This window comes from Staurois parvus, unplaced genomic scaffold (assembly GCF_062004578.1).
Source record: "Staurois parvus isolate SC_StPar_1 unplaced genomic scaffold, SC_StPar_1.0 ptg000017l, whole genome shotgun sequence".
Classification (NCBI taxonomy): Eukaryota; Metazoa; Chordata; class Amphibia; order Anura; family Ranidae; genus Staurois; species Staurois parvus.
The window spans coordinates 1,550,817-1,577,433 of record NW_028317813.1 but is presented as its reverse complement, the minus strand read 5'-3'; the positions used below and the strand labels follow the sequence as shown (position 1 = coordinate 1,577,433).

At 41.1% G+C, this 26,617-nt stretch overlaps 1 protein-coding gene across 2 annotated transcripts in view; it reads right to left on the bottom strand.

Annotated features, from left to right (window-relative positions):
• COG3 (component of oligomeric golgi complex 3) overlaps positions 1-26,617 on the bottom strand; it is a 95,969-nt gene that overhangs the window by 39,965 nt on the left and 29,387 nt on the right. For both annotated transcript variants that reach the window (XM_089678789.1, XM_089678796.1), the window contains exons 10-15: positions 22,756-22,882; positions 22,380-22,471; positions 18,987-19,126; positions 17,337-17,497; positions 15,643-15,751; positions 389-513 (exon numbers count right to left, since the gene is read on the bottom strand). In XM_089678789.1, the coding sequence (XP_089534915.1) occupies positions 389-513; positions 15,643-15,751; positions 17,337-17,497; positions 18,987-19,126; positions 22,380-22,471; positions 22,756-22,882 (754 nt within the window). The remainder of the gene's footprint in view (positions 1-388; positions 514-15,642; positions 15,752-17,336; positions 17,498-18,986; positions 19,127-22,379; positions 22,472-22,755; positions 22,883-26,617) is intronic.

The following is a 26,617-nucleotide window of genomic DNA, read 5'->3' as shown; positions in this document are numbered from 1 at the left end:
CATGTCAGCACTTTCACACCTGCAAATCATGTAGAGTTTCCATATTTTTGTCCAACCCATATATAACTAACACACACACCATAGGAACTGCTAGAGGGATAAAACCACATTAACATACATACACCTGTACTACAATTGATTTGATCCAAAATTCCCTGTTGTAAGTACAAAGTTTGCTACAAGTGTGATAAGGGGTTAACAGAGTATTAACATGACAAATACCATATCAAAATATAATTCAAAACCAGCCAGTCAACTCATCCCAAAATCAGTTTTTTCATCACTTCTCTTTACCTGATCTTACCCGCAGTCTACCCACAGCATGAAGTCAAAAGCAAAGCATACATGGTAACAAAAAGGGTTTAACTGGTATTTACATTCAACTTACATCAATACATCGATACAACTTGGACAGACACACCAGCGTCCTCCTTACGGTAGGATACCACATGCCATGCAGGTCAGCAGGTGAAATTGTACTCTGTGTTCGTGAGCCCAACGATTCTGAAGTACCTAAAATGAAGATTAGAAATTTACTGGTAGGTGCATTATTCCAGGACACAAACAATCGTCTGACGGCTTTATTTCACATCAGGACTGCTTTTCTCCCTATACAAGTCAATAGGCATGCAAAGTAGCTTGAAGCAGGTCAAACCTAGATAAAGTGCACCTTTTAAGGATGTCCAAAAAGAAGCATTTCATACGCAACCTGAAAGAAAACTGCAATTACAATTGACACAACATGGGGTTAGCCTGTTCAATATACAGTGAGGAACAGAAGTATTTGAACACCCTGCGATTTTGCAAGTTCTCCCACTTAGAAATCATGGAGGGGTCTGAAATTCACATTGTAGGTACATTCCCACTCTGAGAGACAGAATTTAAAAAAAAAAAAAATTCAGGAAATCACATTGTATGATTTTTAAAGAATTTGTCTTGCACTGCTGAACATAAGTATTTGAACACCTAAGAAACAGCAAGAATTCTGGCTCTCAAAGACCTGTTACTGTGCCTTTAAAAAGTCCACCTCTACTCCACTCATTGATCTAACTTAGTAGCACTTGTCTGAGCTCTTTAAAAGGCACCTGTCCACCCCACAGTCAGTCAGACACCAACTATTACCATGGGCAAGACCAAAGAGCTGTCAAAAGACACCAGAGACAAAATTGTGGACTTCCACAAGGCTGGAAAGGGCTACGGGGCAATTGCCAAGCAGCTTGGTGGAAATAGATCAACTGTTGGAGCAATTGTTAGAAAATAGAAGAGGCTAAAGATGACTGTCAGTCTCCCTCGGACTGGGGCTCCATGCAAGATCTCACCTCGTGGGGTATCAATGATAAGAAAGGTGAGGAATCAGCCCAGAACTACAAGGGAGGAGCTGGTCAATGACATGAAGAGAGCTGGGACCACAGTTTCAAAGGTCGCTGTCGGTAGAACACTACGCCGTCATGGTTTCAAATCATGCATTGCACGGAAGGTTCCCCTGCTCAAGTCATCACATGTCCAGGCCCGTCTGAAGTTTGCCAATGACCATCTGGATGATCCAGAGGAGGCATGGGAGAAAGTCATGTGGTCAGATGAGACCAAAGTAGAACTTTTTTGTCTAAACGTCACTAGTTGTGTTTGGAGGTAAAAGGATGGGTTGCATCCCAAGAACACCATCTCTACTGTGAAGCATGGGGGTGGTAACATCATGCTTTGGGAGATGATTTTCTACGAAGGGGACAGGACGACTGCACTGTATTAAGGAGAGGATGAATGGGGCCATTTATTGTGAGATTTTGAGCAACAACCTGCTTCCCTCAGTCAGAGCATTGAAGATGGGTCGTGGCTGGGTCTTCCAACATGACAACGACCCGAAGCACACAGCCAGGATAACCAAGGAGTGGCTCCATAAGAAGCATATCAAGGTTCTGGAGTGGCCTAGCCAGTATCCAGACCTAAATCCAATAGAACATCTTTGGAGGGAGCTGAAACTCCATTTTGCTCAGCGACAGCCCTGAAACCTGACAGATCTAGAGGAGATCAGTGTGGAGGAGTGGGTCAAAATCCCTGTTGCAGTGTGTGCAAACCTGGTCAAGAACTACAGGAAACGTTTGATCTCTGTAATTGCAAACAAAGGCTTCTGTACCAAATATTAACACTGATTTTCTCAGGTGTTCAAATACTTATGTTCAGCAGTGCAAGACAAATACATTCTTTAAAAATCATACAATGGGATTTCCTGAATTTTTTTTTTAATTCTGTCTCTCAGAGTGGGAATGCACCTACAATGTGAATTTCAGACCCCTCCATGATTTCTAAGTGGGAGAACTTGCAAAATCGCAGGGTGTTCAAATACTTCTGTTCCTCACTGTACAGTAAACAAGCTATTAAGTATTAGGTTCCCATGTTTTCAAAAAATATTTCCTATCAATACCAGAATAAAGAGAGCTTAAAGCAGTATTAAACTGAAAACAAAAAATGTTGTCGATTACAAAACATTAGCTGTGGTGACTGCATTGGTTTTCTCATTTCCCTCTGTTTTCACCTGGTGATCTGACCATTAACACACCTCCTGTATAAGGCTAGGTTCACACCTAAGCATTTTGCAGTGCATTTTGCATTATGCAGAAATACACTACAGTTCATTTAATATGATTTCCTATGGGTAAAGTTCACATCTTTCAATCGATGAGATTTTTAGAAAGGCTCGGGGACTTTTTTAAATGCAAAATGGTGTGTTTTGGTTCAATAGACTTCAATGGAGATGCTACAGAAAGGCATGTACAGTTGCAAGAAAAAGTATGTGAACCCCTTGGGATTACGTGGAGTTTTGCATGAATTGGGCATAAAATGTGCTCTGAACGTCATCTAAGTCACAACAATAGAGGAACACAATCTGCTGAACATAATACTACACAAACATTATATGTTGCCATGGTTTAATTGCACATAACATGTAAACATTCACAGTGCAGGGAGGAAAAAGTATGTGAACCTTTGGACTTAATAACTGGTTGACCCTCCTTTGGCAGCAATAACCTCAACCAAACGTTTCCTGTAGTTGCAGATCAGACCTGCACAACGATCTGGAGTCATTTTGGACCACTCCTCTTCACAAAACTGTTTCAGTGTAGCAATATTCTTGGGATGTCTGGTGTGAATCGCTCTCTTAAGGTCATGCCACAGCATTTCAATCGGGTTGAGGTCAGGACTCTGACTGGGCCACTCCAGAAGGCGTATTCTGTGCTGTTGCAGCCATTGTTTTGTTGAATTACTTGTATGCTTTGGGTCATTGTCCTGTTGCATCACCCATCCTCTGCGGAGCTTCAGTTGGCGGACAGATGGCCGTACGCTTTCCTGCAAAATGTCTTGATAAACTCTGGAATTCATTTTCCCCTCAATGACAACAATCCGTCCAGACCCTGAGGCAGCAAAGCAGCCCCAAACCATGATGCTCCCTCCGCCATGTTTTACAGTGGGGATGAGGTTTTGATGTTGGTGTGCTGGGCCTTTTTTTCTCCACACATAGTGTTGTGTGTTCTTCCCAAACAACTCAATCTTGGTTTCATCTGTCCACAGTATATTTTGCCAGTAGTGCTGTGGAACATCCAGGTCCTCTTTTGCAAACTTCAAACGTGCTGCAATCTTCTTTTTGGACAGCAATGGCTTCCTCCGTGGTGTCCTCCCATGTACTCCATTCTTGTTTAATGTTTTCCTTATTGTAGATGTGTCAACAAAAATGTTAGCATGTGCCAGAGATTTCTGTAGGTCTTTAGCTGACACTCTGGGATTCTTCTTTACCTCATGCAGCATTCTGCGCTGTGCTCTTGCAGTCATTTTTACAGGACGACCACGCCTAGGGAGAGTAGCAACAGTGCTAAACTTTCTCCATTTGTAGACCGTCTGTCTTACCATGGACACATGAACATCAAAGCTCAAGGAGATACTTTTGTAACCCTTTCCAGCTTCATGCAAGTCAACAATTCTTGATCGTAGGTCTTCTGAGAGCTCTTTTCTGCGAGGCATGGTTCACATCAGACAGTGCTTCTTGAAACCAGTAAACCCAAAACAGGTGTGTGTTTTTTAAGGGCAGGACAGCTGTCAGCAACACATCCAATATCATCACACTGATTGGAGTCAAGGTTGGCTCACTCCTGGCTCCAATTAGCTCTGGGAGAAGTCATTAAGCTAGGGCCTCACATACTTTTTCCTCCCTGCACTGTGAATGTTTACATGTTATGTGCAATTAAACCATGGCAACATCTAATGTTTGTGTAGTATTATGTTCAGCAGACTGTGTTCTTCTATTGTTGTGACTTAGATGACATTCAGAGCACATTTTATGCCCAATTCACGCAAAACTCCACGTAATCCCAAGGGGTTCACATACTTTTTCTTGCAACTGTAGTGCGTTTTTGACACGGGTGTAATCTGCCCAGCAACAAGTTGGCCTAATAAAAAAAAAAACCCCATAGGAAAAAAAAAATGCAAAACGCGTGTGCAAAAATGCACCACAAAAACCACTGCAGAAACAAATCAAACGCAAACTACATAGGTGTGAGCCTAGCCTTAGAGTGATCCACTCTGGATGAAGGGGAGTGTTAGATGTACTAACAGATTTAAATACACTAATATATTGAAGCCAAACTGCAGTTAACACTGCAATTAAACAAGCAGTTACCACAACAGGTTTTTTTTCCTTTTAAAATACCGCTTTAACATAAATAAAACTGACCATTGTAAACACCTCTGTCAGTGATGAATAGTTTGTCTCAACACTCTAAACTGCTACTTACTGGCTGGATCACCAGATGAAATTAAAAGGGAAGAGACTAGAAAATAAAACTAATGCAGCCATCACATCTAAGAATAGGTAAGCTGTCATATAATAAAATGTTTGCTTCTGGGTTTAATACTGCTTTAACTGTAAATCAAGCTTGAAGTGGAACTGTGATCTTCAAAAAGTGCTGCAATTAATGCTTTCTTTTAGTCCCACAAATACCTTTAGGCTAGGTTCACATATGTGCGGGTGGTGCCGCTGCGGATCCGCATGAAAATCCGTGCAGGCGCACCAACCGCACAGAGGAATGCGGACACGCGCCATTAGTTCTAATGGCTCGCTGCCCACACTGGAAAACGCAACCGTACTGGGTTTTCAGAAGAAGTGCAGGGACTTCTTCCTTGCGTGTCACAAGGCACAGGAGTCCATTCAAATGAATGGGATCTCGTGCTGGCGTAAAACGCGGCCCGCATATATGTGAACTAGGGGTAAGAGTTTGCTAGTGACGTCCACCTGATGCAGCTTCCTGTGATGATGTGGCAACAATGCTGCACTGCTCCTGAACTCAGAGCAGAGTTACCACACCTGTGTAGGCTCTGTCTGCTGAACTACAGTGTGATGAAAAAAATGTTGGAGGGTGTGGCTATCAGAAATGTTACTATTAAAATTAAAAGCCTGTAGCTGGTCAATCTGCACCTAGTCCCACCCACTGCTTTCTATATTGACAGCACTGCCTCTGTTGCTGAAACCCTCCCTCTGAACTCCAGTGTCCAGGAGAGTGTGAGACACAAATGAAGGAGGATTTGGCTTACTTGATGAGGGTAAAGGACGTTTTTTTTGTTTAACCACTGGAAGACTGTAATGTTTCAACTCCTTCCAGTCCAGGCCATTTTTCAGCTTTCAGTGCTGTCACACTTTTGAATGACAATTACTTAGTCATGCAACACTGCACCCAAATAATTTTTATATACAGATTGAGCTCTCTTTTTCATCACTACTGTTTTTTACTTTTTAATACATAAAAAGAAAAAAAAAACTAAACAATTTGGGAAAAAAAGGTTTCTCTTCATTTCTATTATGAAAAAAAAAAACTTTGCAAATAAACATTTGTTCTTCATAAAGCTGGACCAAAATGTAATCTGCTGCATTTCTTTGGTGAAAAATAAAATACATCTGTGTATATTATTTAGTCTGTGTGAAAGTTATAGAGTCTACAAACTATGGTATAGGTATATACTGTACTTGTACATTTATCTAATTTTTTGGGGCCCTAATAGGTCAGGACAGTACAAACACTCACACAAAATGACCCCTTTTTGGAAAGTAGGCAGCCCAACTATTTAGTAAGAGGCGTGGTGAGTTTTTTTGAAGTTGCAATTTTTTGGAAAATGAGCAAATTAAATAAAATTAGCCCTCCCCCCCCCTCACAGAGTTGCCATTTCAACAGGTTCGTTTTCTCATACACAGCTTAGGCATACTTACACCCCAACACACATTGTGCTATTCCTCCTACGTATGGGGATACCACATTTCACAGCCTATCCACAAAGGGACCCACAATCCAAGGAACATATTTGGGCTTTCAAGGAGCATACATTACATGTCTAATTTCCTTACAACTTATCATATATTTTGAGTCCCTGAAGTGCCAGGACATAACACCCACAAAATGACCATATTTTGGAAAGCAAACACCCCAGGGCCTTTTCTGAAAGGTATATGAGTCTTTTGGAAATGTCATTTTTTTGCGACAAGTTCTTGGAAAACATGGGGAAAAAAATGGAAATGTACTTTAAATCAAAGTTGTCAATTAATAAGATAAGATATTTCTAACACACAGCATGGACATACTTAGAATTACAACCCCAAGACACACTCTGCTACTCCTCCCAAGTATGTGGATATCACATGTAAAAGACTTTTATATCCTAGCCACAAAGTGGTGCCCAAAATCCAAAGAGCACCTTCAGGAGTTCTAGGGGCATAACACCATATCTAATTTCCTGACTACCTACCACATTTTTGGAGGCCCTGAAACACCAAGGCAGTAGACGCACCCACAAAATGACCACATTTTAGAAAGCAAAGACACCAAGTTATCTTCTAAAAGGCATGGTAAATATTCTGAAGACTTAATTTTTCTGCCCAAAATTTATGGAAAATGCGATTAACAAATAAAATTTTTTTTTTAAAAAAAAACAAAAAAAAAAACCCAAAGTTTTCAAATTTAATAAGATATTTTTCACACACAGCATGGGCTTACTTAGAATTTCACCCCAAAAACACATTCTGCTACTCACAAATATGGCGATACCTCTTGTGCCAGACTTTTTGACCAATTGGACGGATTATAAATACTGTATAATAATAATAATTATGTAAGAGGCATTGGGAGAGAATTACTAAAACTGGAGCACACAGGATCTGGTGCAGCTGTGCATAATAATGAACCAGCTTTTAGGTTTTAATTTTGAAAGCTTAATTGAACGAGCTAAAGTTAGAAGCTGATTGGTTACTGTGTAAAGCTGCACCAGATTCTATGTGCTCCAGTTTTAGTAAATCTCTCCCATTGTATCTTGTGTATCACAAAAACCAACCAATTGTATCAAAGACTGCATACTGTAAGTCCTGGTTCACACTGATGCAAATTCTATGTGGATCAGATAAGATCAAAAAAGCATAGATTCGCATGTAATCTACAAAAACATTATTTCCATTGTAGGCTGTTCATAAATATTCGGTGCAAATTTGATCTCGTTCAAAAAAGGTCCTGTGCAAGATTATTGTGGGTGTGGAGTGAATTTCATCCCCTGCTATGCCCAGTCCCCTCCTCACATTCAGTTTGTACCTGTCACAACAGAAAATGCATTGTGATACCGCATCAGATTCGCACCTCATCACTGTTAACTGACACTGACACTTACAAGTGGTAAGGGAATACAGCTTAGTGTAGCATCACCTATAGCAGTTCCTGTTCCCATAAGTCATGCAAGCCTAGCTTCCTTGTATGAGGCTGTTCCCAGGAATGCCATGTTTACTGGCCAGGATGAACAAAAGGTGAACAAGTGTTCCTGGGGTTCCAGGAGTGCAGTGGTCTGTAACTACTAACTGGGACTGGTGTCTCACCAAAACTAATAAGTAGAACATGCAGATGGGTCAGTTCAGGAGGCAGGCAAAGATAAGGTCAGCAAACGGGCAAAGGATCAGTCCAGGCAATAGGTATAAACATGGTCAATAAACAGGCCAGGATCCGTACAGGTGGCAGGCAGAGACAACACTGACTGGTGTGAAGGTATCAAAACCACAGTTGCTGGCTGCACTGGTCTAGTGACACTGGGACTGGTGTAGTGGTGATAAGAAACACTGTTTCTAGCATACACTGGTCTAGGTGACAATGGGACTGGTGTGGCGGAGTTCAGAAAAATTGCTGCTGGCTGCACTGGTCTGGTGGTGTGGCTATCAGAAATACTGTTTCTAGCTACACTGGTCTGATGACACTGACTGGTGTGGTGGTGATCAGAGACACTGACTGGCTGCACTCTCAGATTCATTGACATGTGAGGTTTGGGGGAGGCAAAACCTAACTGTGGAGCCGTGATACAACACCTCCTCACCAAATGTCTAATGTTCTCTGAAGAGCGATTCATACATGGAAAATGGCAGCAATAGCCAATCTGATTAATAAATAGAGAAGTACAATGCATCATAGTAACATTGCACTGCTCAGAGGGGCGATTGCTTCACCCCCACCCCAATGACTGTAGAAAGCATTCAGTTTCCTTTCCAATAGCTGTGAGAAATTGGTTCAAAGTTTGCAGCGTGCAGCCTTTGTTTACAAGTGTGATTGCTGGGATTGGTCACAGAGATCACATGGTACAGTGCCAATTTCATTGGTCCTGGACCCCGATTCTGTGAATTGCTGTGTCTGAGGACACAGTGATCACAGGGCATGTCGTTGTGCGTTCTAGAAGACATACAACCTCTCACATCATTTACACAGATTGGCTGGAGGGGAAGTGGTTAATTTGAGAGGCTTGTGCATCCTACAATCACAGGTGTGTTTGCTAGGATTGGTCACAGAGATCACATGGTACAGTGCCAATTTCATTGGTCCTGGACCCCGATTCTGTGAATTGCTGTGTCTGAGGACACAACGATCACAGGGCATGTCGTTGTGCGTTCTAGAAGACATAAAACCTCCCACATCATTTACGCAGATTGGCTGGACAGGAAGTGGTTAATTTGAGAGGCTTGTGCATCCTACAGTAACTGGGTTTGGTACTTGTTTAGACTGTCATACAGGAGCCTTTAGTTGTACATTAATAGTAAAATGACATGTTTTAAACTGCAGTGGATTTTGCACATGGTTCCTTACTAGGCTGTAGTGGTGATTAGGGATACCAAGGAACAAGGGAAAAAAAAACCCAAAAAACAAAAAAAACGGCACAAGCATAAACAAATTAATTTATCTTTCCCTGGTTAAATAACACATGTACATCTGTATACTCTTCTCTACAAAGTAAACCATATAATCCTTTCGTAGCCAAAAGCTTGAATTTGTTTTGATAACCACAAACAGCAATTTACACTTGAGATATTCTCAGAAAACATTTTCAAATGCCGTCACCCTGGAAACAGCACATCAAACATTATTTCACCACAAGTATATTTAGGAGATAATGATAAATGGCCTTTATGAAACATTTTCATATTACTGAGAAGCAGTCAGAAATGGCTTAAAATTTCTTGTTTGTTTCTCAACTTATGAAGTGGTATTTAAGGTTCACATAGAGAAAGAATACGGAACAAAAAAAAATTAATGTAGCCAATTATAACCAAACTGACATTTTATCAAGCCTTATGTATAAAACTGTGATTATATTCCCATCCAGGAGCATGATCAAGAATCTATCATTAGCAATATTACAGTAAAATTAAAGTAAAATTGTAGTCTACACAGACTCGAATACAAAACTACTAAAGTGGAGTTGTCAACAGACAACCTGAACCAGTTTCCAGAGCAGAAGCATTTTGTAAACAAAATGAAGCCTGCATCAAGAATGGAGAAAACAAAAACCAGATCATTTTCTATTCCTGTAACAGAAACATGATGCAGTAAATGAAGAGATAACGTTTGGAATTGCAGATATTGTATTACATTTTCTTGCCCATATTCCTGACTTGGTATATTTCCATCTACAGTAGAGTTTCGGGTGTTCCTTCCCATCTTTGGGAGTTCTAGCACTTTGGGTTGAATTCTCCATAAAATAAATATCTAAGTCACTCTGTAGCATAAGAGTGCCTGTTGAACTGTAAGTAAACTAACATTTTTTAAAAAGCACCAAAATCCTCTTTTTAAAAATAGCCAAACCGTTCTATACAAGATACAAAGGGATGCAATAAGCTCCCATACCCTGCATTCTCAAATCAGCGTTACAATAAATTCTTATGATGTGTAGCTATTGATTTCATCTGATATTTTGTTTTCTAAATGAATGAGTCACGGAAACGTGGCATACTCCAAACATTTCACAGATGTCGTATCTGTTTCATTAGGAGACAATATAGAATCTCTAACCCAATTTGTGTGTGTGCGCGCATATTGAACTGTATTGTAATGCAGGCCATAGACGGTTCATTTAAATTGACCGATTTTTCGTCCAAAAGAATCATCGGCCGATTTTCGCACTGTTAGTGGGGCAATGGCATCGGCCGATTTTCGTGGTTCCTATCCTTAACCTTTCCCCTGCTACCACCTAGGATGTATTCTAAAAGTACTGAACTATTCTGGACACATCTTTTGTACTGGAAAAATAACCATTTTAAGTGTTTAATATGATGGCCAGCTACAATTTTTCATGCACGCTGGTATTACTGTTTATCATGGTGAAATGTACTAATACTGCTTTTTAATGTAAGATCTGTAGACTTCTTTACCTCCTAAAGCTTTTTGATGAAGCAAATTTCATATCTGTAAAGCACGTAGATTATGACTGTTTCCCTGATTGTATTACAGACTAAAGTCAGCCATACATGAATCAAAATGCAGCCGTTTCAGCCAGTGGTGTATTTTGGTTTCGTGCTGCCCTAAGCAAGACTAAAATCGGGCACCCCCCCCCCCCCATCTAAATTTGCCCCACCCCTTCCTCTTTAAGATCAACCCCTTCATCTGTAAACTCACCCCTTCCTATTCAGGCTCCACCTTTTCCTATTAGAGCTCCGCCCACTGACACCAACGATTGGGCGCTATTCCTCCCACTGACACCACCGATGGCGCCCCATCGTTGGTGTCAGCGGGGGGAGGAATAGCGCCCCATCGTTGGTGTCAGCGGGGGGAGGAATAGCGCCCCATCGTTGGTGTCAGCGGGGGGAGGAATAGCGCCCCATCGTTGGTGTCAGCGGGGGGGGGGGGGAGGGAGATAGTTTCCCATCATTGGTGTCAGTGAAAGGAATAGTGCCCTATCGTTGGTGTCATTGGGAGGAATAGTACCCCATCGTTGGTATTAGTGACACCAATGATGGGGCACTATTCCTCCCACTGACACCAATGATACTTACCTTGCTGAGCCCTGCTCCAGCCTGGGCTTGCTCCCTCTCCCATCCACAGCCAGCATACCTGTCTGCAGCAGCATCATCTGCAAGGCAAAGACACTTACCTGTCAGCTGTCTTCCTTCTCCCTCGATCTTCTTTGATCCTCACGCTGCCGCTCGGCTCCTCCTCTCCAAGCTCCGCCTCCTCGCCAGTGATTGGCCGCCTGTGCGCCTTTCCTGAGCTACAGTTCCGGAGGCCAGTCACCGGCGAGGAGGCGGAGCTTGCAGAGGGAGGGACAAGCTGCCATAGGCTGTTGAGTGATCCCGGGGGTGTGGACAGATGACAGGGGCGCATGTGATCCCACCCACACATTGCGATCCAGGGAACTGAAGACGCCGGACCTACTGACCTGACAACCTCTCTACCCCTCCTCCAGCAGCGCCTCGTGGACCAGATCGACGTGGGACTGGGACACGGAGTCGCGGACCCAGGTAAGGTACAGCAACCCGTCCTTGTACTAAGTGTCCCTTCCATGGAAAGGGGGGGGGGGCGTCATTGTCGCCCCCCTAAAAAGTGCCGCCCTAGGCAAACGCCTTGTTTGCCTCGCGGCAAATACACCCCTGGTTTCAGCAGAGTCTGGTCGAATTTCGATCCATGTGTGGGCTAACTGGTTGTTCACAAATTGATCTAATGGTCCACTTGTGTACAACCAGCCTGTCAGGTTTTCTCGAATGATTGGTGCCACCAGCTATAGCAGGCAACACTGATCATTATATTCTGCCATTGAGGAAGGCTTCCTTGTGGCAGAATACAATAGCTCAGCGGGAAGGATGTGGAAATCGGCTCATATTTGTTCGTTCAACCCGCTGGTTGAACAAAAATAAATAAATAAATAATATATGGACTGCTTTAGAGTCTTAGACAGTCAGAAAATACCATGTGCAAGTCAACAGCTTCGAATCATAAGAATTTATTTTAAAGGTCAATTGGGAATGCAAGGTATAGGAAGTTATTGCATTGCTGTAAATGTTGAATATCATTTGTGGTTATTCTCTTTAATGTGTCTGTGTAATGAAATTTTGTACAACAAAATGAAAATGGTAAGAAATTCTCCATTCTATTGATATACATCGCTTGCTAATATAAAGCAACCTAGGGCTATACAAGAGAAATGGACACCAGACACACAGAAACTGAAGGTCAGCCCCCTTTGGAGATCCACTGAGAAATAGTGGATCTAGAAACCAGAAAACCACTTTTTGGCTGTTTTTGAATGACAAACAGGGAATTGGTTGAAAGGTACACCCCGACAGTGCTCACCACATCCAGTCAAGGGAAAGAGCTCACTTGGAGTAACCTGGAGTCTGACAGGTTCAAAAAGAGTAACACTGACAATACTAGGTTTAAATCCCACGGTTGGAGAGGAGATCTAGTAAGAGGAACAACAAGTGTAACTCCTTGTATAGAAGTATGAATCGCCAAATGATCAGGGAGACGACAATGAAAAAGAATTGACAGTGTAGACACTTGACTATTAATGGTACTAAGGGCTAAAGCCTTTGGATGTGACATCAGCAAGCTACTGGTTCACTTGCACCGCGCATCTGCAAGCTTAGCTGGGCTTGTTTGAGCTATTTTGAATACACGCTGTCTATACTGGTGTAAGTCTGGACACCATGTTTGTGAGTTTTTTTATTAAAGAAACAATGCTTTTACTATATACTGCACCATGAGTTTGTCCTTTTCCCTTCTGAGTGGCGGTCTGAGCATCTTCTATTGAGGATATTCAGTATCTTTGAGGTGGATCTTTAGTTCTGCAGATTATTACTCCTTGGAGCTCATCCTGCAATATTCCTATTGTTGCTGTCATCTACTAATCTTCGCTCCCAGAGCAAAAAGCGCTTTATGCTGGTTTATCATATATCAGCATATTGCTCTGGTGAATTTTATTTAACCGATTTTGGTGGTGGATTCACTTGGTGATAATATATTTTTTGGACACCATTGATTATTTGAACTTTATATTTTTGGACTTTATTTTTGTTGCATTTTATATTTTCCATTTTCTGTTTTTCTCAATGATTATTATTGGTTTGATCCTTAATTGTATACACTTTAGCGCAACCTGTTTTTTATATACTAAGAGCTAAATGTAGCCCTCTCCCCAACTAAAAGAAAGAAAAAATAAGACCAATTAAAAAGTTTTTTGTGAAATTACAGAAACTCACACCAGTGAAAATAAGGCTTCCAAGTTCAATAATAAACCTTTCAGGAAGTAGATATACAAATTTTAATGGTTGGGATTACTAAATCTGCAAAACCCATGCTTCTCAGAACCTAGGTTTAAACAGCCCAGCTTTAAAAGCCAATGAACAAGAAGCAGGGTGAAATATTGGTCATTGAGATAACCGATCTATCTTATCTAGTAGAAGCCACAGAGTCAGCTAACAGATGGTTATCTTACCATGTTCTCTGAGAAGAATTACAGGAATGCTCTTGACCCAATCTTGCAAAGTAGAGGAGGTAAAATCTTCAGCAAAGGAAATGCATCAATAAAGGAATACGAATCCTAAGGATCAGGGCACTAATTGCATCTATTGTTGGATCCTGCATTCTGGAAACAAACCTGTCTAGCTTCCTGTTGAACTAAGATGCTAGCAAGTCTAAATCCAGCATACCCAACACAGACCTTGAAAACACCTCTGGATGGGGACATTCCTCGGGGTCAAGGTTGAGATTAGACTCTACCTACACCACCACTGCAACACTCCTGGTGTTCCCCGGATGACTGATGTAGGCCACAGCTTTGACAATTATACAATGAGGAGCAGATGACAGATCAGAAAGGAGGTCTGGTGAAATAAAGGCTAATTACTAGGAACTCAAGAATGGTGATCAGAAGTGTTGGTTCTTCCTGAAATCAATGCCCCTGAACAGACAGAGGGCCTAGAATTCCAACCCAACACAGAAGTCTGGTATTCATCATGACCATAATTACACTCCATTGTAAAAAAAAAAAAAAAAAAAAAAAAAACAGCCCTGCCCTCAGACAAAGCTGTGGAGAAACTACATCATGACAAATACATGTTGGATCAAGGAAGTAACCAAGGCAGCTTCTTCCAGGGACACCTGAATTTGTCCCATGTCACAAGAACATTTATTTTGTTCTGAATTGGAATTAAGCAAACAATCACTTTAAAAAGGTGGATTCTATCAATCCCAGCACTTGTATGCAACTCCATGCGGAAGACCAATATTGGGAATGATTTTGCCAAACCTGATTTTGCCTAAATCAATTTTGCCAAATCACAGGGCAGGAGGACCTTTGTCTGAAGGGTATCCAGAAGAAGGCCTAATCATTCAAGTTATGCAATGGGATCAAAGATTACTTTATGATGTTCAGGATACATCTGAAGTGCTCCAAGGTCCGCAGTGTGATTGACATATTGGAGTCTAAGGCCAGGGAAGTCTTTAGTGCAGATTTCCCAAGTATCCTATGACTGGAATATCGTTGAGACGAAGGAGGCTCAGAGAAGGGCTAAGGCAAGGCCAAAGGGAAAGGCAACAGACTGATAGTGGTTGTCACCCACAAAAAAACAAAACAATTGCTGATGCCCTGAAAGATAGGAATATGTAAATACTCATCCCTAGATTCTATCTGAAATGTCTGAGGCTGAATGAAGGTGTTAAGTCCAAGATTGCACAAATGCCACATCTGGGCTTCTGAACTTTGAACTTTCTGAAACTTCGATTGAGATCAGAAACAATGACCTCCTGAGTCAAGAGCCCCCCAAATTACTGAAAAAGATCCATCCAAAATTGTTGAGACAAGGGAAAGCACAAAACAAAGAATCAAGGTGAAGGACAGAGGTGAACACTATTTTGTAACCTTTAATGCAAAGGTGTCAACATGCATCATTGATCATTAGCTTTGTATGCTTAGGGTAATTGAGAACTCCTGCCCCTACCTGCCCGGTATTAAATTTAAAGTGGCAGTTCAGACATAAATATTGCACAGCCACTTGTGTGTTACTCCTCTTCTGTATGGCCTGAGTGAAACAGGGGAGTGTTACCTTTTACAAAATAAACCCAGTTTGCACAAAACACCTGCTACATGGGAAAATGACATACAGTAAAATAAAATAAGCTACACAACATGGAAAAAGATGCAGCTAGCAGCACAATATCACAATTATGAGCAGTTATATCTTGCTCTCCCGCAGTCTGGTAGCTTACTCAGACTGCAGTCAGTAATGGAATAGCTCCTATCTGCAACCAATAGTGAAATAGACTCAGATGTTCACTCAAAACTAACATGGACGAGGAAACAATAGTTCAAGCATACCACTTTTAATGAGGTTGTTGGCATCTGGATCTTCTAGATGAACATCAGAAAAGGAGGCCTCCATGGACTGCAGCCTTTTTTGTTCCTCTTTGAGACTTTGTGCAATTTGCTGCAAAGAGAAAAATAAAAAAAAATAAAAAAAGTTACACTATAGATCAACAAAATCATTATCTGTGTTGACATGTCCTACTGAGGTTTATACTGCACCCTCCTCATTGTGCTAGTGTGTCCAATTCTCAAAAACACAATATCAACCAATATGTGCCGGGAAAAAAAAAATCTGGATTAAAGATAGAAGTCTGCTGTTAGAACTCTGGTGCCAGCACTGCAAGGGTTAACTGTCTAGGCAACTGCGAAAAACAGTTTTACTTACCAGATCCTCTGCATTTGCAGACTCCTCGATGCAGAAAGGCTGGTCCATGCAGCCTATTTCCCCCTGTGCTCTGCTGGTCTTGTGCCCTGATGTCATCAAGACCATGCAGGGACCGTAGCACTGCACTAAACGAGAGGACACATAAGAGCAGTCCACTGCCAGAGTGCAGGGAAGTGCTGTATGTTGAAGTAGGAGAGGATCAGTTAAAAGTAAAAATGCTTTTACCATTCTCTAGTCAAAATGAGCATAAGTCCTTTGCAAGGTGGGTGCAGCCTCATTGCAAGAGGACTTTTCTCACAGTTTGGCTTTAAAGATACATTACAGTGAGAATTAAAGGGGAGGATCCACCCATCCATATCGAGTGTGGATGGGGAAATTGAGTCACTAGTTAAACGGAACTAAAAAAAAAAAAAAATTTGGAAATTAAACCATTCATCATGACTCCGTGTTACGACGTGGTATCAAATATTTTTGAGCCTAGTTTTGTAACACACCAACAGATGGCAGCACAAGGCTGCACGTACAATCACAGGGAGCACCAACCTTCATAAAGTCAGTGTGCCAAAAGACATCGGCCTGTGTACTTCAGGACCATCGCCGTAAACTTGCTGAATCATGTCAAGTGTCTCTGTGGTAGATTTGCCCATTTTCACGCAGAATTTCACGTTTGCGCTTTGTTCCAACTTGCTGTCCATGATGAAATGGCAAATGTGGTAATGCGCATGGTCAGAATAGCACCAGTTGCACAGCTCCTGATGTACACAGGACAATGTCATTTGGCACACTGACTGGCTCCCTGTGACTGTGCGTGAAGCCTTGTGTTGCCATCTCTTGGCGTGTTACAAAACTAATCTTGAAACTTTTTGATACCACCTTGTATAGTGGGGGAAAGTAGACTTTTACAAGGAGCTGAAATTTGCATACAAATCCAGCTGTGCATATATATCTGGCATCTAATGTTTATACTGAAAAGGATTTAAAAAGGCAACATCTGTTTATCTAATTCTTAATAAAAATGTTCAGTTTGGACTTCTAGGTTTTCTGGATAGTCAACTGGTGATAGCATGCTACAGCACAAAAATTCATTTGCATAGTCATCATTTCAGTATACATTTTGAAAACCATACAGGTCATTTTTGTCCTCTTTACGCCAAAAAAGAAAAAGTGGTATTCAAACAGGTATCAGTTTATACAGGCACACACTCAATCACTCTTTTTCTGGCTATTTTTCCCACAGTAAATACAATCTTTACAGTAAAGCCTGTCTAAAAGTTACAGAACCAGTGTTAAACTGCTGTTTTTTCAGTTATGTAAGACATACCTCCATCATCTCCAGCTTGTCAGGATAGGCAAGGTCTCCTGGAGCTGGCTTATAACCCAAGATATCTGTCTGGATGTATATGTGTGTTCTATAAACAAGTCTTTCCTGTACATCCTCCAACATCTGCTTCACCACAGCCGCAAAGGCACCTAGTTGATAAACTGATCAAATTAAACACATAGGTCAATGGAAAAATAAAAAATTCTTTGGGACATTTTCATGACGTGAAAACTACAAAAAAGATAAAAACAGAAGCAAGTCAACTGCAGTAAGCATTTCTGTTGCTTTGACCCATGTTAGAGTTGCTTTGACCTGCATTTGACATGCGTCTGGAGGTAACTGTGATTAACATACAAGTGGTCTAAGGCTACTATTGAGTTGCTTTAAAACTACTTCTGAGATGCTTAAGTTGCTTTTGTGTTCAGATGACCTACATAAAAAGGCAGGCAATTCAGAATCAGACAAACAGCCATATATACAGGCCTTAAATATACAGACGTTTACAGCATGGCTTCTCAAGAATCCAATTCACCAGGTTCTCTTGAAAAGTAGACTAATATATTTCTACTACAGAAAAAACCTCTGGCAAAATATCAAAAAAGTTAAATTATTTTACTACGCGTTAATTATAAATCCTCATATTTGGCAATCAACAACTCTATACTGGATGAGGGTGTGTGTTTTTAATTCTCCATACTTCTGATGAAGCTATGTAGTTGGAGCAAAATATGTTGAGCTCTTACTTTATTTTGGGAGCACTTTTTGAATGCACATGGTACTTACTCCCCCTTTTTTGGAGTGGTCTGCATTGCACATTTTAGTGCATTATCTGCATTCCTCAAGATCGTGAGGTATTTTTGACTTGATATGGTGATATATGGGGCTTGTCCATTAGAGGCTTGTATTGAGGCCCGTGGATGAGTGTATCCATAGTACATATCTGTGGCACGATAGATCATATTACTTACTTAGTCCTTTCCTGGGGGAACTTCATTTCTTCAGTGGCGAGTGTATATATTCTACCTGATAAGCATATGATCAAACTACAATTGTTTTGCCACAACTTCTTCCAAAAATGGTATGCATCTAACTCAGCTTGGTGCTGGTAACCATTTGGATAAAAGGGATGGATCTACTGACTAATAATTGTAATTTAATTCAGTTATGAGATTGTAACGCAGTGCATTCCAGTCTATAAGGTCTTGAATTAAATGCAGTTTAGTATATAAATGTTTTATATAAATCCTAATAAAGGTTCCATTTTATATTTATTAACTGGCTAATTGGTGCATAGGGACACGCACCCTGGTCCAGTAAAAAATATAAAAAAAGCAACAAAACATCAGCCTCATTCACACCAACAGTGTCAAACCTGTGTTTACATGCATTTGGTGGACATAAATACATGTAATTATGTTTCAATGGTGAAATTCACACTGAGCATTTACGTGCAGAGAAAAGTTGTTTATACTTCCCAAATAACTTATCCTGTGCTTAGAATGTGTGAATGAAGCCCAACACATACAGCTTAGGACTGATGAGATCCGATGGCTAGCAGCATTGTAGAATTATGTAATACATATACTACTGAGATAAATGTGCCACAGAAGAAATAAAATAAAAACAAACAAAATAATAAAAAAAGATTACCATTGTTTTGAACATGATCTTCAAGCATTTCAATCTTCAGTATGCCACAAAGTTCTGACAATGTTTCTAAATGAACTATGTGAATGATCAACGGTCGCAAAACATCATATAGAGACAGGCACAGTTTCTCCAAAAGTTCACTATGATAAAAAACAAAAACAAAAAACAATTTACCAAAAACAAACAAAATTCCTAGAGGATGCTCACAAAAGGTCAAACAAGTCTCAGAAGATAGGTTTGTTCCATCGACTATAACTGTGATTAGTGAACTATGGAAGGTAATAAATACCTGTGTTAAACTGTTATAGGCCATGCAGGCACTATGACTTAATAGACATCAATGGGACTGCCTGACAGGGATGCACCAAACTCCTGTGCATCTCTGTGCAGGTAAACATGGCCCTGCATGGGCATACAGTATTGTATGCTCAGTGTGAACAAGGCCTTATAATTAGCATTCAAAAACTAAAACAAATGTGTTATAAAATTTTATGATAGAGCCTGAACATTCATTTTTAAATAATTGGAGTTTTTCTCTGAAGTTTCTAATGCCCCTGTACACAGCTTTTTTTACTTTTTCTCAGTCCGACTGTTCAGCTATAGCCAGGGCACCTGAAGTCTGGCAAATACTTGCCCTCAAACATTGTTTTACAGCTGAACTGGGCTCTTTGGATTGTCTTTTCAGGCTCATCTGAACACCAATTCACAATTGCTGACAGGATTTGACAACTCAGCAACAGCTGCTCTTCTGACCCGGAAAGTTCACACAGGAGACACAATGTTTGCTTGATTACAGCAGCTCTGATTTTCCTTCTCTCCCATTTTTGGATGTTTTTTTTTCCTGGGATTAGGTACCTATTTCTAGTTGGTACCCACTCCCACTTCTGCTCGGCTCGTCTATGAGAGCCAAGTAGTTGTTTGCCCCCCGCAAACTGCTGGGACACATCACATCCCAGGAGGCTGCGGGTCCATTCAGAAGTGCAAAGGGGAACAAGCTGTGAAGCTGCAGGAAGTCACAACCGGCTTCCCACAAGCAAGATGGTGGTGCCTGGAACCAGAACCTGGAACAGTCCTGGGCGATTAAATATTATTAAAGGTCAGCAGAAAGAATTTTTTGGCCGGAGCTGTTCTTTATCAACTGTGCTACAAGCTTGTCACATACACAGTTGAATTTCTCCTAAAAATATAAGAATGGAAGTGGATTTTGAGGACAGAAATTGCTTGAAAGGAATAGAAACAAAAGTTTGCAAACTTAATTTGAATTTTCATTTGCAATAACTTTGAACTTACAAAGAACAATCTATAACTATAAAAGGGTAACTTGACACAACTAAAGCAAACAAAAGAATAAAAGGCAAACTAAAATAAAGCTGGCAAGCTGCACAACTCAAGGTCATCCTTAAGTCACAAAACATTTTATACTAGGAAATCTCTAGAAAAAAAACAAAAAACTAAAGTGCCAAAAAAGGCTGCTAAAAAAAAAAAAAAAAAAAAAAGGAAGAAGGTGGTTTATCTATGTGGGTCATACGCCACTACTTTCAACTGCATAAAAGCTTTGCTGGGACTTGTGTCCTGTAACATTCTCTAAGATATGGAATTTACGTGTAAAATTAAAATTCCTATTATCTTAATCTTACAGTACAGGTCACAAAATCTGTAGTCATAAACCATGGGATGTCCCCAAGCAATTAGTTGAGGGGTGGGGAACAATATAGCAAACAGGCCCACAAGAAGACATTGGTCAACGGGTCCTAAACAATCAAATGACAGCATAAAGCACCTTGCAGCCAAAGCTCACATCTGCAGAGGCCTGGAAGTCTAACCAATAAAACTTTGAGAAGATATGAACAAATACTAGGTGGCAGCTTTGCCTGTGAAATGGATGCTTGATGCTGAACGGCCCCAGAAACACCAAACATCTAGTGCAGTGGACCCTGATAGAAAGAGGTAGATTAACATGAGTCACATCTTATATAAAGGGTCTTTATAAGAGTGTGTGAAGCTAAACATCTTTTGTACAGAATAGATAGTATTCTATAGAGACAGGTTTCTGCTCCAAGAGCCAGATGCTGGTCTAGACCAGACTGGAAGAAGACCAGGTTGAGGGGAATAGATTATTCTCGAATGTTCAGGTGCCTACTTTGGCACCAGCCTTCCAAGTGTGATGGTTGATCATACAAGAAGTATATGCACTTGCTTTGAGCAAGGTGGGAATGACATAATCAGTAATGCACTCTATCCTTTATGACATGGGTTTCAATAATCATGCCATTAAAGCCAGAGATTGAGAAGCAGGGTAGAACAAAAAAGGGCCTTGTGACAGGAGGCCTTGCCTGTTTGGAAGAGGCCAAGGCTCATCAGCCAAGAGTCTGAATATGTCTGTACCAAGTTCAGTTTGGGGTAATAAGGATCACTAGAATCAATTCCCCCTGTATCTTGCAGAGCATTCGAGAGAGAAGTTTCACTGGAGGGAATGCACACACCAGACTGAACAGAGTCCAAGGAATCAGTAAGGCATTAACTGCAAAGGTCAGTGGATCCATAGATTTGGTCACTAAGCTGGAAGGTCTTTTGCTGAATATGGAGGCCATGATGCCCACATCCCATTTCTGACAGAGCATCAGGCTTGCCTCCTTCAGAGCGTCTTGACTTTTGGTTCTCACTTGTTGGTTTATATAGGCCACTGTCACAGCATAGTCGGACCCTACCCTTTTTCTGGGTGACTATGTAGGAGAGGGGTCCAGTGTGGGAAAGTCAGTCTCATAGCTCCCAGTTCCCCAATATTTATGGGGTGCGTCAACTACTGTGGGTACCAGGTTCCCTGGTAAGTGAGGGAATTGGAGATAAAGTAGACCCAGTAGGACAGGCTGCTGTCCACCATTACAACCTCCCAGGGAGAGAGGAGGAAGGATTTCCTGGACTCTAGGGCTGAGTTGGAAATCCACAGTGCTAGGGAGATTTTCGCCTAGTTGGATAGAAGTGGTGAACAATCTAGAGAACAGATCTGTTTGTTCCACATTGTGAGAAGTCTGAGCTGCAGAGGTCTGGAGAAGAACCAAATAAAGGAAAATGCATCTAAGGAGGACACCATGAGGCTTAGAACTCTAGTCGCAATGGCCAATAGGAAAATGGGACCAACAAAAGCAAAGGATGCCTTCAATAGGAATCCAAAGTGCCTGACAACTGAAAGAAGGCATATCATTATAAAACGTTTATTTTACAGTTCTCTCCTCTATGAGACAAAGTACTTGTTTCTAAAGGCTTTCTAACCCTAGTTTTGAGGTCTGACCTGCACCTCCCCTTCTGTCACAGTCAATAAAAAATTAGATATGCTACAAGTGAATATATACAACCAACAATTTCTTATATAATATACACAAATTTACCACATACTCCAATTTTGGTGTTGGTTTGGTGAAAAACTCATTAAAAAGTTGGTGTTCATCCTGACACACATGGACCATGAATGCACAGCCACTCCGCACCTGGAACATATAGAATGCAGCTGTTAAGGACATCTAGGAGCATGTAATTATTATTATACAGGGTTTATATACCACCAACAGTTTGTGCAGCGCTTTACAATATAAAGGGGGACAGCACAATTACAATACAGTTCAATAATAATACAGTTCAATGAGAATCTAACAAAACCATGCACAGGCAGTAGGTAAAGCAAGAAAAGTCACATTAGCAGATCAGGTGCCTGATTAGGGCTAGCTGTAAACCAGCAGCAGTCAGAAAGCAGTCAAACACATTATATGCTTACCAATGCACAGTGATCCCTGTTGTTCTGGCTGGTGAGATCTGTGATTGTTCTGGTGATACTTGGACTAAGCAGATTCTCTCGCTGATCTAGGTAGCACTGATGTATTTCAGCAAGAAGCATCTGGTATCTTTCACACATTTTAAAAGAATAAAAAAGGATATTCAGTAAAGAAAAGCAAAAATGATTCACTGAAACACATTGACAAAGTGGTTATAGATCTCATTTAACCTATACAGTTTTATTCTATAATACTTTACAAAATAAAAGGGAGACAATACAGCAACAATACAGTTCAATACAAGAGGGTAAATAAGGGTCCTGCTCCTTGGAGCTTACAATCTAAGAGGAAGGGATTGGTGGTACAAAAAGGTAATAACTGTGGAGGATGGACTGGTAGAAGGAATAGAAGATTCCGTTATTAGCTGAAGGCAGGATAGGCTTCCCTGAAGAGATAGGTTTTCAGAGATCGTCTAAAAGTGGGCAGAGTAGGCGATAGTCTGATAGATTGAGGTAGAGAGTTCCAGAGGATGGGGGAGGCTCTGCAGAAGTCCTGTAGACGAGCATGGGAGGCGGAGACAAGGGAGCTAGAAAGCAGAAGGTTGTGGGAGGAGCAGAGAGGACGGTTTGGGTGATATTTGGAGACAAGATTGGGGATGTAATTTGGGGCAGAGTTATAAATGGATTTGTATGTGATTGTTAATGTTTTGAATTTTATTCGTTGGGAAAAGGGAAGCCAGTGGAGGAATTGGCAGAGAGGGATGGCAGATATGGAACGGTCAGTAAGGTAGATGAGTCTGGCATTCATGATAAGACTGAAGAGGGGATAGCCTGCGATTAGATAGGCCAATGAGGAGGGAGTTACAATAGTCAAGGCGAGATATAACAAGGAAGTGAATAAGTTGCTTAGTGCTCTCCGTGGTTAGGAACGGGCGTATCTTGGAGATGTTGCGGAGAGTGAAGTCTACAAGATTTGGACAGTGATGGGATTTGGGGCTGAAAGGACAGATGGAAGTCTAGAATTACAGCTAGTACCCTGGCATGAGGGGAGGGACTGATGGTTGTATTGTTGATCTTGATGGAGAAGTCAGGAGAGGGGGCACGGGCTGGAGGGAATTTCATTGATTTGAACATCATAAAAGAGGAGTCAGAGCTGTGCTGATGGAAATGGATTCATAGGGGAATGGCATGCGATTGCTACCGAAACTCGGTAACCTGCATTGCGAGACATGGCTGCAGATCACTAAGGGCTGGATTTAAAAAAAAAAAAAGTAAAAGTGAGATAAGTAAATGTTATTTTTCATTTCTTTCAATTGTCTATATATGTGTTATTGTCACTAGCACTATGTCAGGAGACTTAAAGTGTTACTAAACCCACAACATTAAAATCAGTCTGTATATGCAATAAAGCATGCTTGTGGAACCTAAGGAGTTATTCCTCTGCATTGTGTAAAAAGACCGTTTGATTCTTTCTTCTCTGTTCCTTCCCTTTTTCGAGTGACCAACTCTCATCTCCTGATAAGACAGACTGAACCGTAGGCATTTGCATATGCTCAGTTTGGTGTGTATTGCTAGAGAGGATTTATTTTTTTTCTTGGGAGAGTGCAAGTGATCAGCACAGGGCCAATCAACACTTCCCAGAGAGAGGTCAAGGGTTTTGCATCCTCCTAGAGCAGAAAGAAAACTCCTTCTACAAGCTTTAATCAGTGCTGGGCTGGACACTAATAGCAGCCACAAGACCGCTCGAACAGCTGATGAGAAAAGGTATTTAGCAGTTTATATTTACTAAAATAATTGCATTTCCATGTTGTGTGTACTGTGGCAGACCAGATATAGTAGATGCAGGGTCCTGGGTTTAGTAACACTTTAAATTAAATGTGTGTGAAATGTTTAATACATTTCATAGTGGTGTAGTCAGCTTAGTCAGATTTCCAGAAATGGAGATACATTACACATAATTGACCTAGCTAGCCTATTGAATCATGTCGTTTACCAACAATAGCAAAAGGAAGCTAAAAAAAAAAAAAGGAGAAAAAGTTTTCTTCCAAAGCATTACTGGACAAGAAATGAGCTGTGTGTTGGAAAATTTCCTTTCCCTTTACATGGCTTCTGTACTGACACACTAAGGAAACAGCTGACAGCTCGAGAGGAGAGGAGAGGAGAGCCGGTAATCGGCTTTCCGCAGAGGGGACATGTACACTGATCATCAGGGCACTGATGATCAGTGTGCCCTGATGATCAGAGTGGCCCCAGAAGTGCCACCTGTCAGTGTCCATCAGTGCCAGCAGTCAGTGCTCATCAGTGCCACATATCAGTGCATACCAGTGCACATCAATGCCACATAGTGCCGCCTAAAAGTGCCAATCAGTGCCGCCTATCAGTGTCATGTATCAGTGCTGCCTTTCAGTGCCCATCAGTGATGCCTGCCAATGCCCATCAGTGCAATCTACCAGTGCCTCCTCATCAGTGCCACCTATCAGTGGCCATCTGTGCAGCCTATCAGTGCCCATCACTGCAGCCTCATTAGCGCACATCAGTGAAGGAGAAAAATCACTTATTTACAAAATTGTATAACAAAAACTAAGAAAAAACTATTTTTTTCACATTTTTCAGTGGTTTTTGGTTTGTTTAAGAAAAAATAAAAGTCCCAGAGGTGATTAAATACCACCAAAAGAAAGCTCTGTCTCAAAAAAATGATAAAAATTTCATATTGGTACAGTGTTGCATGACTGCGCAATTGTCATTCAAAGTGTGACAGTGCTGAAAGCTGGAAATTGGCCTGGGCAGGAAGAGGGTATAAGTGCCCTGTAGGCTAGTGGTTAAAATGTTCTTAAGCACATTTCACAATGTTGCCACTTCATGAAGCATCTGTATTCTATGTGCAAAAACTACAGCTACCTATCATTTCATGCTAGGGAACAACTAAGCTAAAGGTCAAACGTCACGAAAGTTGTGAGTAATACACTTCGATTAAATAAAGATATTACGCACTTGCCCTCCAGAGGATTTACTCCCCTTCCTGACCAGGTCATTTTTTGCAATATGGCGCTGCGTTACTTTAACTGACAATTGCACTGCAATGCTTTCGACTTTTTGCTATAAAACATATCCAGTAACATTTTTTTTTTTTTTTAAATCAGATTTCGGCATAAATTTAAGCCAAAATGTATTCTGCTACATGTCTTTGCTAAAAAAAAATCCCAATACATGTAAATTAATTGGTTTACATGAAAGGTATAGCATATGCAAATGGCGGTATGTATACTAGAATTGGCGCTGATCAGCGACGTATAGTGGGACTGCAGCAGGCATTCTGACACTGGGGGAAACTAACTGCCACTGACATCCCAAGGACACCAATACAGTGATCAGTACCAAATAGCACTGACACTGTAGTAAATGACACTGGGCAACAAGGGGGTAACATCTGGGGCGATCAAAGGGTTAACAGTGTGCTGTGTGTTTTACTATGTAGACAAGCTGCTTTGTATTGCTCTGCACAGCTGTTCGTGATGACAGGGAAGAGATCAGTATTGTTTACACACAGACCTCTCCCCTTTCACTGTTCCTCAGCGGGAAATCTCTGGCCGGGACCCGGTGATCAACAGCTGTAGCTGCCAATGGCGGCGCAGGTAGGGCGGCATGCACGCCCCATACCCAGAAATGCAAAATCACATGTATGTATGTATGTATGTATGTATGATGTGATGTGATTTTGTGCAATAGTTCTGGGATAGGGCGGCGGGAAAGCAGTAAATGAAAATATGGGGATAAAAAGAGCCCAGCATTCTAACAGCAATGTAGCACATAATGTACAGTTCACACTTCTGTAACAACTAGAGCAAACTGTTTGGGTAACACTTCT